Source organism: Lucilia cuprina, chromosome 4 (assembly GCF_022045245.1).
Source record: "Lucilia cuprina isolate Lc7/37 chromosome 4, ASM2204524v1, whole genome shotgun sequence".
NCBI lineage: Eukaryota > Metazoa > Arthropoda > Insecta > Diptera > Calliphoridae > Lucilia > Lucilia cuprina.
Genome location: NC_060952.1, coordinates 22,215,778 through 22,229,373, shown reverse-complemented (window position 1 = coordinate 22,229,373; position 13,596 = coordinate 22,215,778). Strand labels below are relative to the sequence as shown.

The 13,596-nt window shown below is 27.6% G+C and overlaps 3 protein-coding genes across 6 annotated transcripts in view; 2 read left to right on the top strand and 1 right to left on the bottom strand.

Moving 5' to 3' along the window:
• The window catches only part of LOC111675784, an 81,898-nt gene that overhangs the window by 24,082 nt on the left and 44,220 nt on the right, over nt 1-13,596 (bottom strand). For all 4 annotated transcript variants that reach the window (XM_046950170.1, XM_046950168.1, XM_046950171.1 and 1 more), the window contains exon 3: nt 7,875-7,930. The gene's annotated coding sequence lies outside the window, so the exon portion shown is untranslated. The remainder of the gene's footprint in view (nt 1-7,874; nt 7,931-13,596) is intronic.
• On the top strand, nt 45-2,083 carry LOC111675811. Its single transcript, XM_023436651.2, has 2 exons — nt 45-1,846; nt 1,921-2,083. The coding sequence occupies exons 1-2, from the start codon at nt 172-174 to the stop codon at nt 2,016-2,018; spliced, it is 1,773 nt and encodes a 590-aa protein (XP_023292419.2). The 5' UTR covers nt 45-171; the 3' UTR covers nt 2,019-2,083.
• Nucleotides 10,906-13,102, top strand: LOC111675810 (neprilysin-11-like). Its single transcript, XM_023436650.2, has one exon. The coding sequence runs from the start codon at nt 10,958-10,960 to the stop codon at nt 12,995-12,997; it is 2,040 nt and encodes a 679-aa protein (XP_023292418.2). The 5' UTR covers nt 10,906-10,957; the 3' UTR covers nt 12,998-13,102.

Below are 13,596 nucleotides of genomic sequence, written 5' to 3'. Positions count from 1 at the left end.
TGTAAGACCAAGAAAATTTTGAAAACACACTAAAACACATTCGGCCACCGCTAAAAGCAGACGTTAAACACACTTTTGTTTATAAAGAACATTTTTGTTATTTTTTTGTATTGACAAAAATAGATTTTACAATCTGTGAATAAAAGTAAAATTAAAAGCTTATTAAAACAAATGGAGCAAATTGCAACAAATATCGACATATTGAAAAAAATATTCAATTACCTGGAACTCAGCGAACAACTTAACGCCACACAAGCCTGTCCAGAATTTCAATACATTATGGTGAACTGTATATGGCGTTACAAATATCGCCACATAAAAGTGTACAAATTAAACGGCGACACATTTATTATAAATATAAATTCAAAATACAAAACAGATTACAGAAATTGCGAATTAATAAATGAACATTTTGTGGATTTGCGACCTAAACAATTTGAAAGATTTCTACAATTAAATCGAGAAAATATTTTGGAATTAGAATTGTGTGATTATAGCGGCAATAAACTTGAAGAAAATGCACAATTTGTTCAAAATAATAAATGGAAATTTTCTAATCTTAAAACCTTAATTCTACAGTATGTTATGATTGATGTAAAAGAATTGGAGTTAATATATAGAAATTGTAAAAAATTAGAAATATTACGCTTAAAGCAGTGTTGTAATTTACAGTCTGATTTGATAACTTTAAATGATCAAGACAATTGTGCTTATGATATATTGCTTTCTATAGTAAAAACGTTGGCAGAATTTCAAATTGAATACCGAGAAATGCAATTTAGTAAATCTACTATAAATTTACATGATTTACTAGCCAAAAATAATTTAAAACGCTTGAATTTAAATATGCCGTTAAAAAATTTACGTTACAAGGAGACACCTCGTTTGCGTGAAAATGTTTGTGAGGTCCTGGAAATAGGCAATTTTGATGAATACAAAACTTTGCAAAAATTTACACGATTATATTTGAAAAAATTTCAAATACTTTCTCACTTAACTTTAGAAGGTTCTTTGAATAAAATTTTTATAGATTCTCAGTTTATACAGAATTTATCAGAATGTACTTTACATTTAAAATATTTATTTCTCAAAAGATGTCTTATAAATGTCGATGATTTTGGTTTACTGTCTACACTCACAGAAATAACACTTGACAATTGCATGTCTTTGACGTGGCGAAATTTGAGACAATTATTAGATTTGCCCCAACTACAAGCCTTTCACAGCAATTATTCTACCTACACCCGGGAATTTGAAAATATTTGTATACCTTGTAACCTAAAACGATTAACTCTTGTGGGTAATGAATTCAAATTTGCACAAATATTCGATAAACCTAAAGATCAATTAACTCAATTAAAACAATTGATTTATTACGATGGCTCTCTAACGAAAATTTCTAATATTTCAAGAAAATTTCCCAGTTTAGAAATATTACATATTTTACCTCATCATTTGGAACTTCAAGATATTTTCCATTTAAAAAGATTAAAAATCTTTAAGGTGCCCAAATGTGCCAAAAATTCAAAAAATATTTTGCATCTAATGCATTTAATCGAACATCCCACATTATCTGAATTATCATTACTAGGCGGAGCAATTAATTTAGATAATGAATTGTCCATAGATCTTTCTAATATAAGGGTAACAAATTTAAGCTATTTAGTAATTGATTTTGATGTATTTAATTATTTGCTAGAATTTTTGTTAGATTTACTAAAATGTAATAAAAAATTAAAATTAATTATAAGCTCCGATGATATCGCCGACTACCAATATTTTTATAATTTGGTAACAAATCGAAAATTTTGCAAAGATTTTATAAAATTATGTGGATTTCAAATTGGTAATTATGTGATATATAAATATTTAATATTTTTGTTTAACTTTTATTATTTGTTTGACTTTTATTGATTGTAGATCGCAACGATATTACTGCCAGACCGAAAATAGTGGAAAGAAAATTACAATTTATAAGAGAATTGTCAGAGTTTCAAAATGTTTACATAATAATTTAGATTTCTTCTTTAAAATTTAAATTAATATGTATTTCTTTAACAAAATAATGACAAAATATTTTTTTTTTTTTTTGATTTTAAGGACTTAAAAATTTTGTGTTAAATTTAGTTTCGTTAATTTATTATTTAAATAATAATGTAAATAAATATTTTTTAAGAAAATAATGACAACATAATTATCTCATTACATGAATTGTGAGTATGGACGTTGTGTGATAAATTATTAAGCCCAGAATAAAAACGAATTAACTAAGTCCTGAGATATATTTTATTTTATAAAAGATTAATAAAACAAAATTTTCATACCAAAGTTTGTAAAATAAAAATGTGTTTATGAATAAGGCATAAAAAATATTTGGTTTGATTGAACATTATTAAATAAAAAATACTTATTTATAGATAATAAAAATACACATGTCTAAAGAAAAAAAAAAGCTTATTTCTGCAAAAAGAATAATATTTTTGTTTAAAAAGTCTAAAAAAGTATTAATTGAAAATGTTGTTATTTACATTCATTTTTACGCATTTCAGAAAAATATTTATTTTTGTAAATTGTGTTATTGTTTTTAAATTTTTGTTTTTAATTTCTGAAACCACGCGACACTAACCTACCTTGTCAAGAAACTGAATAAAATATTTGCCTTTTTTTACTGTTTGATATTGGGGAAAAGCTCTCGTAATTTTAAAGATACGAAAGAGATAGTATATATCTAGTCAATGTCTAAACGTTAAACAATATTGATTTTTTTTGCTTCTTTGGAAGTCAATAAACACCACTTCCACAGAAAGTAAACAAATTCACTTAGTGTAACTTTTGAAGTGGTGATGAATGTTAATCTTTTGGAAGTACTTCGTTTTAGTTTTGCTGGATTAATTATATTAAAAATTAAAAAAACATCTTTTCTGCTAAAATAACTTTGATATTTGTAAACTTAAAATTCCATTCAAAAAGAAATCTTTTGAAAAAAATTTATTTTTTGAACAATTAAAATTGTTTCAATTAAACAAAAAATATATTTTTAATCCAATTCAAATCTATTTCTATCGAAAAGAAATAACCACACACAAACATATGTATACAGCTTTTATCTTTCTATAGCACCATCTTACATATGCATACATAGCAACAATTTCCGTTTATTGATTTGACATTTAGACTAAGAATATGTGTCCTCTTTTGTATCAATATATCATGTATGCATGTATTTGCAGTATTTAATTTCATAATGGACCACATGTTGAATAACATCCCAATGTAAAAAAAAGTATGAATGTATAGTCGGGCGTAGCCGACCCTACACCAGTCATTAGTATGTTAAAAATGGGGATTATTTAAAAAATAAAGCATTTGGTTTGCTTTTTTAACATCATTTCCGAATATTTTTACTCTTTTTTGACAAAAAAGAGATTTTTTACAAAGGGGAGTAGGACAAAATATTGCCCTATCCTTAAAAATGTTGGTCTTTAAAATTATTTATGTAAAATTTAAAAGTGTTATTGGTGTTTGTAAGTAAATTTTGGCTTTAAGTCATTTTCTGATGTTGAGTTTGTATGGGGATTAGGGTCAAATGAAGCTCGATCATTAGAAAAATCGGTAGTGTCATTTCAAGTTCTATAAAACAAAGTTTTGTCGACTTTTGTTAACATAATAGATCATTTAAATTAATTATAAGCCCAAAGGCCTTATTTGGGTGGTACGGTTGCAGGGGGCTAGTCGAAATAATGGACCAATTTTAACCATTTTCAATAGGCTTCGTCAAAAGAAGCGTGTATGCCAAATTTCATCCAATTATTTTTAAAATTGCGGTCTGTACCTTACGCACAAGTTTTACATAGACAGCCAGCCAGACGGACGGACATAGCTTAATCGACTCAGAAAATGATTCTAAGCCGATTGGTATACTTTAAGGTGGGTATAGGATGAATATTTTTGAATGTTACAGACATCAGCACAAATCCAATGTACCCTCCCCACTAAAGTGGTGTAGGGTATAAAAATATACATTAAAATACACAACAATAAGATTGAGAAATGTTGAAAAAGTACTATAATCCCTAAATACTTGTTGATAAATTATTAAATCTTATAAAATATCCTTGAGAACTTGTGGCAGTTATTAAATAGTCTTTCACCTAAGCAAAGTAAACATTTTTGTGAGCGGGTTTATTGTCCATAACTGACATTTACAATTTTCCTAAATATAATATAACAATACACACATGCATTTCGGTTAAAAGTGTGTTTAAACCTTTTAGGACTTTTTGACACAATTGTCAGAAACAGAAATTGATAACATGTCAAAATGTTAAATATGTACTTTTGAAATTAGTGTTATGTTATGTTGTGACAAGTAATAATGCTTGGAAAGTAAAGATCAAAATAATAGTTTAAATTGGAATATTTATTAAAGGAAGTTTTAATACAAAGTGTAAATCAACATCATAAAAATAGATAATGTAAAAATATTAATTTATTCTAGAAATATAAAGATTTTTTTAAATTTAAAAATATAAAGATTTAAATTTAAAAAAATATATCATTTCTTAACATTTTTAATTCTAAATGTTTTTGCGAAAATAGCATGTGGTTGTGTAAAGTAAATTTAATAAAATTTTCATTTTAACAAAAAACTATAGACATTTTCTAGAATATAAATTCTAAAACAAAACAATTAAATTTTTTATAAATTTAACGCTTACAATTAAAACATCAAAAACAAATTCCTAAGAACTGCAATTTAATATATTTTTTTATTAAAAAGTTGGTAAAAAATTACTCTACTGCTAAAAGTCCATCATCAACAAATGCATTTTATCAAGTATTATAAAGTTACAACATTTTATCTTAAGGATTTCCTTGCCTTGCAATTTGTGTTGCTATAAAATAGAAGAAATAAAAAAAAAACAACTTAAATAAATGACCTTGCAACATATAACATCTTGTGCAGTATATATTCAGTCAGTCTCTAGAGGATATACTACAAATCTCCTCATTTCTATAGGATTTGACTGAAAATTTGAAACACCGTCCTAGAAGCAGACATTCAACTAAGAACATACAACGGGTTACCCCTCTCCTTAATACACATTTGTTAAGGAAAACCTCTTTGTACTCTTGTATTAAAACCCAGATGGTTAGATAAATAAATGAATGGTTGAATAGATGGATGGATGAGTAGGATGTTTTTCGTTATTTTCACCATATATTACTTGATGGTATATGCGAAAACAGCTATTTCGTTCAAAATGTTTCATTTTTTTCATCTCTCCTTATTTGAACTTTAGGAAAATTTCATTTTAGTTTTTGTTTTGGTGGTACATGAACAATTCACAAGACAGGAAATCAGTCAAGTCAAAATTACTGAATAAATATTTTAGTTTTATGAAGAAAAAGAATCTATGATAACAAGCTATAAAATAAAATCGTTAACAAGATTTTGGTTAATCAGTTGGAAGAAAAATAAATTATAAAATCAATAATAAATGATGTATAGAAGGTTTATTGAAAGGAGAACCAAACATAGTCATAGATCACGAAGATTGTGTGAACTCTTATATAACTCTTTAAAAATGCTCAGTTGGAATTTGATTTGCCCCAATTACATTTAAATTTTAAACTAGGTTTAAGATTTTCCCTCCATTATGCCTTCACTAAACATTATGTTTAACAATTGAAATACTTTTCGAATATTCTTGTTTAAGCCATGTCCGTTTGTCTGTCTGTCTGTCCGTTTGTCTGTTGAAATTAATTTTCGAAGACTCCAGATATCTTCAAGATCCAAATCTTCAATAATTCTGTCAGACATGCTTTCGAGAAGTTTCCTATTGAAAATTAGCAAAATCGGTCTATAAATAACTGAGATATGGGTAAAAATCTGAGACCACCTCTGAAAATTTCCTCAACAGTTTATAAATAAAAGCATAAAAACAACAAAGAGATAAAGCAGTAATATGTTGGTAATACAGCACATATTTGTTTGAGGGTGGTAATACAGTTTAACGGTGGTAGTACAGTACAACGGTTAATATTTCTTTCTGCTACTGTTTATATTTGTTTGTGTGTATGTTATGTGTGACATGTGTGCAGAGATATAAAATAAATAAAAACTGTTTTTTAAAACATACTTGGTGAAGGGAATATAAGATTCGGCACAGCCGAATATAGAAATCTGACTTGTTAAAATACTCACTCATATGGTCAATCATTTTCGACAATAAATTCATACTTGATTATATTTTGTTATTTAGAATGCTAAATTTATAAAAATCGAAAAAATTCATTGAATTTTCTTCTTGGCTCGTTTGTTTCAAACTTTATCCTTACTCGACCAGATGTTCAGAAATTTATTAAAAAAATTAATTAATTTTGCCCTTCTGTGCTAAACCAAGAAGTTATAATTAGTTTACAGTAGACAAAATGTGGAAAAAATCTATATTGCAGTTTTGAATTAGAATCGATCCTGTTTTAAAATTCTTCCATTTAAATATTAAAGGCATGTAAAACTAAAGGAGATTTTTGAAGTTTTTTAAATACATCTGTAATTGATAATTATGTATTTATATAACTTATATAGCCATGGAGTGTTTATTAAATTTAATGCAAAGCAAAATGTATCTTAATCCCAAAAATCATTAGTATCACACAATGAGCGAGGGAGAAGAGTAAATTTTTGAGAAAATAGTAAATACGTATATTTGTATGTTTTGAATTATTCCAATCAGTAAGTACTTTTAAAATACCATTTCAAATACTTTCGGTACTTGTTTGTATTATCTTGAGGTTCGAGTAGGTGGTTATCTACGTACATATGTATGTGGTTATGGTTATATACAGTTAAATCACATTTCAATGTTAATTACTAATCAATGATTTTTTGTATGTTAAAAATAGCATGATGAAAGTGTAAATTGCATTTGTAGATTAATATGTATCTGGTTTGAGTTTAAATATTAACAGATACAATTTTTTTTTACTTTTTCGTTTGAGTTGTATCGAGTATGGGGAATTATAATGGAATTTGTATTTGTATGTTTATATGTACATACATAGAAACTATAATTAGACGATTCATTCAAATATACATTAGCAAAGTTCTTTGAAACTACCAGTAGTTTTACATATTACTTACAGTACAAAGGCCTTATTCATAAACAAAATTTAATTCTATAAAGAATTTATAAATCAAATTTCGTATTTTATTTTATAAAAATGTTTATAAATAAGGCGGTAATTTATTACAAAATTCATTCCAGTTATGTATAAATTTTTTCTGTGTATACATATATTGAAAGTATATTTAACAATTACTAAATAATTGCCACTCTTGTAAATAGTATATGAGTAAAAATACATGTAAATAATCTCTATAATTCATATTACATGTACTTATAGTAAAATTCATGTTTTTTACAACTTGTCACATAATTAGTCCTGTCAAAAAAGTTAACAAAATAAATAGCTTACTTAATTGCTCTTAATTTTCCAGATACCAATAACAGCTAAAATATATCATATCTTTTATTTACAAATTTTACCATAATGTGTAGGGAAAAAAGCTACATGATTCTCAGTCATTTACAATAATGCATTTTCGTGGTAAAATTAGTTTTCTGATTAACACTAACAGCAGGTGTTCTTGAAAAAATCAGCTGGAGATGCTTTTGTTGTAGTTTTTTCTCAATCCTCTTTTCTTTGCACTATAAAATGAAAGTATTAGTTAAAATTAAGTTAATAATTTATTTATCACGTTTATAGATTTTTAGGTCATATCTATAAAAATTATGCAGCAGCAGTTAAAATTTTAGTTTTCTTTACATATCTTTTGGGCTTGGGTTTTTTTTGTTCTGTTCACTTACCTTTATAATTTATGTATGAGTGTACTTTAAGCATTTTTCAATTTATGTCTAGTATACTGAAAAGATAAGAGATAAAAAAGGATGTTATATAAGTTGTTGAGAATAATTAAAAAAAATATATTTCTTGAATTGTTCATCAAGTGTCTTAAATGAGAAATGGTATATTTATCTATATATGTATATAAAAGTGCATGTGTTTGGACTTTATAGACTGCTAAACGGTTAAATCGATTTTCTTAAAATTTTCACAAAGTCTGAAAGAAAATTCAAGTGGTCCCACTTACTAAATTGCTGTCAAAAGTCGTATATCTTGGAAACTAGTACAATTAGTGCCATAAAATTGTGCACGGATAATTTTGACAAATATTTTTGAATAGGTGAAATTGCTATAGTGGGCGTGTCACCTTCAATATTAAGAAAACATAAATACAGTTTATTTAAGAAAATACAATATATCCTCAAAGATTTCTTTTAGAAAATGACTTTCACGGTAGTGATGACATTCAAAATAAACAAATGTTGTAGGAACCAAATTATCTCTACCAAATTTTCTTAGGATCGGTTTATTGTTGCTCTTACGTCCCATATTCATATAATTTTCAATTTCCAGATCGTCGTAAAGAGACCTACGAGATCGTTACGTCATTTTCGAAAGAGATTCTGAGGCAGAAAGGATTCTCCCAAAAAACTGATACATATTTAATATATTTTAATCAACACTGATCTTTCACCGAAAATTACTTTAGTTCACTAAAAAATTTATTGCTTTTCAAAAACAATTGTTTTTTCACCTGTTTCGTACAAAAAATATCTTACATTGAAAATGTTATCAAAAAATTTAATATATATATATAAAAAAATTAAAATTTTATTAAAAGTTTTCGCTTAAAATGCATTTTTAATAAAAACAAGTATGAATGTATAGTCGGGCGTAGCCGACCATGTGATACCCTATACCAGTCAGTATGTAAAATAAATATTGCGGAATATTTTTACTTTTTTTTGGCAAAAAAAAGTTTTTTTTAAGAGGGCTCAGAGGGGATTAGGGCAAAATATGGCCCTTTCCTTATACATGTTGGTATGGGGAGTTAAGTCTACTTCAAAGTTGTGTATGTATCATTTAAATGTGTTATTAGTGTTTGTAAGTGAATCTTGATCTATAAGTCATTTTCTGAAGGGGAGTTTGTATGGGGGCTAGGGGGCAAATAAAGCCCGATCATTACAAAAATCGGTAGTGTCATTTAAAGTTCTATAAAACAAAGTTCTGTCGACTTTTGTTGACATAATAGATCATTTAAATTAATTATAAGCCCAAAGGCCATATTTGGGGGGTAAGGTTGTTTGGGGGCTAGTCGAAATAATAGACCGATTTTAACCATTTTCAATAGGCTTCGTCCTTGGGCCAAAAAAAAGGTGTGTGCCAAATTTCATCCAATTATCTTGAAAATGACTGTCTGTACCTAGCGCACAAGGTTTACATAGACAGCCAACCAGACGAACGGATATAGCTTAATCGACTCAGAAAATGATTCTAAGCCGATTGGTATACTTTAAAGTATAGGATGAATATTTTTGTATGTTACAAACATCAACACAAACCCAATATACCCTCCCCACTAAAGTGATGTAGGGTATAAATACACAATAAAAATAATTAACCTTCATCAAAATTTTTTTCCCAACAAAAAAAATTTATCTTTTATATAAACATCTGTTTCTATTGAAATAATTGATCCAGGATGCACAAAGTAAGGTGAAATCGTTAAGGCAGCTGATTTTTATTTGTTCGTTTAAAAAGTGCTTGGGTTGTGTCAAAATAAATTAATTTATTTTTAATCTAAAAAAAATTATATTTGTGTTTTCAAAGCAAAAAAAAAAAAATAAATAAATTTAAAATTATGAATTAAAATGCTCATAAAAAGTTTTCAACTAAGTAAATTCAGATGAAGAAGCTTTAAAACATTGTCCTGCTGCAGATACTTGGTGCTTGGGTTGTGTCAAAATAAATTAATTTATTTTTAATCTAAAAAAATTATATTTGTGTTTTCAAAGCAAAAAAAAATAAATTTAAAATTATGAATTAAAATGCTCATAAAAAGTTTTCAACTAAGTAAATTCAGATGAAGAAGCTTTAAAACACTGTCCTTCTGCAGATACAAGCTAGATGTAACAACGGTTTTGTAGGTAATATTGTGAAATACACAAGAACTATTTCTTTCCAATGTTTACTATTTTTCAATTTAAGAAATTTTATTTTTGACAAAATCCAACTCTAGACAACAAAAAATTATTGTGTTTGTTGCCGAAACGCTCCCACCTTATCAAAAACTGTGTATAAATTTATGTATTAAATAATTTAAAATTTTTTTAATAGATAATTTTTAAACACAAACTTTAATTTTATTTAAAAAAATCAATAAAATCTGAAATATTAAAATTTTTAGAAAATTTTTTATGTTTTTTTGCTTATATTGTTAAGACATTTTAAAATTAAAGAAAAATATCAAAAAAGTTATCTCTCATAAAGTCATAAAGAAAAATTTACCTACATATTTTACATTTACCTGATAAATGTAATTTTTTGTAAATACTTCGTTTTCTTTTTCGGGGAAATTTAACCGAAAGTGGGTGTGGTCAAAAAAAATATTTAAATCTGATAAATTTTAATTTATAAATCTATGGGCCCCCTAGAATATAACTCACAGCACAACTCTGTTCTGATAAGACTTAAAAAGGCAAAATTGTAAAAAAATCTGTAAATAATGGCAAAATATAAAACATTAAATAATATTCGAGATAATATTTCTTCAAGAACAATAAAAGAAAGAAATTAAATACAAAAACCCAAATTGATTACAAGAAAGTTCAGGCAGATAAAGACAAAGACTTTCCATTCTTGTTTGAACACACACACACACACACACACACACACACACGCAAATACAACAAGAATGAATAAAACAATATAAAAACAAACGACGAACAAAAAAACTAAAGAAAGCCGGAAAAAAGTAGAAATGAGAAAAAAATAAATCTGAAAACAAATTAGTCTTGAACTTAAAGTGCTCACACAAGGAGTCGTAATGAAATTCTTCAACAAATCATATTTCATATTCAGTTTCATTTTAACAATAATAGCAATAATAGCTAAGATTAAAGATACTCGTGCAACAACAATAACAACAAAGACAAATATTAATATTGTAGCAGAAAATATTGTAAATGATTTATATTTGCAACGTATTAAATCCAACTTAAATGCCACAACAAATCCCTGTGAAGACTTCTACGAGTACACATGCGGTAATTGGCACAAAAACTATAATGGCACGGAATATATCGATATGCCGGGTTATATGGATTACACTGTCAATCAACAATTCGCCCAGATAATAAAGAATGTAATGAATAACACTCAAGTGTATGGGCGGCTATTGGATGTCTATGATTCGTGTGTAAATCTTGAGACTTTGGCTTTGAATCGTTTTTTGACGATGGTTCAGGAAGAGCTTTTTATGAAATGGCCATTATTTAGTTTGAACGAGACCCAGTGGCAAAATCAAACAGACTTTGATTGGCTTGCCACCATAGCAACGTTGAGGAAATATGGTTTTAATGGTGTTTTTGTAACACAAAATATAAATGTCTTGCCCAGCAATGGTTCCCATTATGTAGTGGAAATTACACAGCATGCAGGCGGCAGTTCCTTTGAATTTGATGAGTTGGAAGAGATATTTATAAATTTTGGTTTCTATCACAATGAGAGTCATTTGCTAACCAGTGAAGTGATGAAATTAGAAAAGGCTGTCATCAAATTGGCCCAAGTTAAATATGTCAATGAGACGGAAGAGCGCAAGTATAGTGACAATTTCAAATTGTATACACTAGAACAATTTCAAGAAATAATACCTCAGGTGGATTGGCATAAATATTTCTCCATAACCTTAAATCGTTCGGATAATTTGAGTGATCTACCTGTGCAAAGTTTTGCCTTGGATACGGAATTTTTTAAAAATCTCAACGAACTCTTCGAGAGCACTTCCAATGAAACTATAGCTTATTATATAATGCTGAAATTTATGCTTTATATTAATACAAATTTGCCGCAGCAACGTCCCAAAGATTGCATAAAATATTTAAGATCCTATATGCCCGTCTATATGAATTTTCTTTATGAAGATTTTCTTTTTAAAACGAAACGTTTAAAAATGGAATTGGCTTTAGAAAATATATTTGATAATCTTAAATTAGAATTTAAAGTAATGGTACAAGAAAATCATTTAAAATTAGATGCAGAAGAACAAAAATTCATTATAAAGGAGCTGCAAACTATGCAATTGAAAATTGGCAATTTGCCGGTTAATTGTACGGAGCAGTTTGTGGCTAAATACTATGAAAATTTAATTACAAATGACACTGATTTCTTTTTTAATCACTTGGAACTGCTGAATTTTTTTGTTTTCCAGGAATACCAAAAACTAGAAAATATTTATATACCTTTTTCACAGAAGATCTTTGATTTAGATCCTTCCACTTTCTCCTCCTCGTCACCGGTTAAAATATTTGATAATGCCATTCTAATACCTTATGGTTATTTACAAATGCCTTTATTTGATGCTCATTTACATGAAGTCTATCAGTATTCACATTTTGGCTTCATTCTAGCCCATGAAATAATACATGCCTACGATCTGTTTCATATAATCTACGATCATCAGGGCAACTACAATTGGCTGGGTTCGCGTGTTGCCTCACATTATTTTCCTTATATACAGTGTTATGCCCACAGCCCTAGTGATATTTTATCCGAAAATATAGCCGATATATCGGGTTTACGTTTGGCTTACCGCACCTATCGTAACATGTTAAAAGATTTTACAGATTTCAATTTGGACTTTATGCATCTCAGTAAAGAACAGTTTTTCTTTGTTAATTCCGTGCAGTTTTTATGTGCAAATGTTAATAAGATTTCAAACTTAGACTTGGGCACTTTAGATTTAAGTCATGATATGCATGATACACGTGTTCGCCGCAATTGGGGGAACTATGAAGAGTTTGGCCGTGTTTTCGAGTGTGCCCAGAATTCGAGTATGTATCCTGCGGAAACGTGTCGTTTGTGGTGATCTCTTGTGTGTGAGAGGTTTAAGTTATAAGTGTGAAATTATTTCTATTGTAAGAGGATTTAAGATTGTATGAGATTATAATAAAAATAGTTTAAATTAATTAAATACTTATGTTGTTGTTTTATTCTGTATGGGATTCGAGATATCATGTCCTGAAGTTTGAATGAACATAATTTTAGGCCATTTTTATGACGTTATAACTGATTGAAGACAACTTTATTTATAAAATGTTGTGTATTATCTGAATATATCGATGTTAAATGAATTGCACAGTCAATCAACAATTCGCACAGATAATAAAGAATGCATAAATGTATGGATGTCTATGACTAGTCTGTTAATCTACACTGAAAAAAATCCATGCTTAATATATATTAAAAATGTCGTACATTGTACGAATCGTTCGTTGTTTCTCACCAAGAAATTCTTTCGTAATGTACACGAAATTGTACGAAATATTTTAGTATAATGCAAAATATTCCTGAAAAAATTATTTTACATAAATTGAAAAAAGGGAATTTTGAATAAATATGGCAAAATTTACGATATATCAATTTATTCAAACATTTTTGTTCATTTTAAAATAAATTTTCTAATTT

Coding starts and splice junctions, on each gene's coding strand:
- LOC111675810 (XM_023436650.2), top strand. CDS start 10,958: ATGAAATTCTTCAACAAATCATATTTCATATTCAGTTTCATTTTAACA.
- LOC111675811 (XM_023436651.2), top strand. CDS start 172: ATGGAGCAAATTGCAACAAATATCGACATATTGAAAAAAATATTCAAT. Junction 1,847..1,920: donor ATTATGTGGATTTCAAATTG/GTAATTATGTGA, acceptor TATTGATTGTAG/ATCGCAACGATATTACTGCC.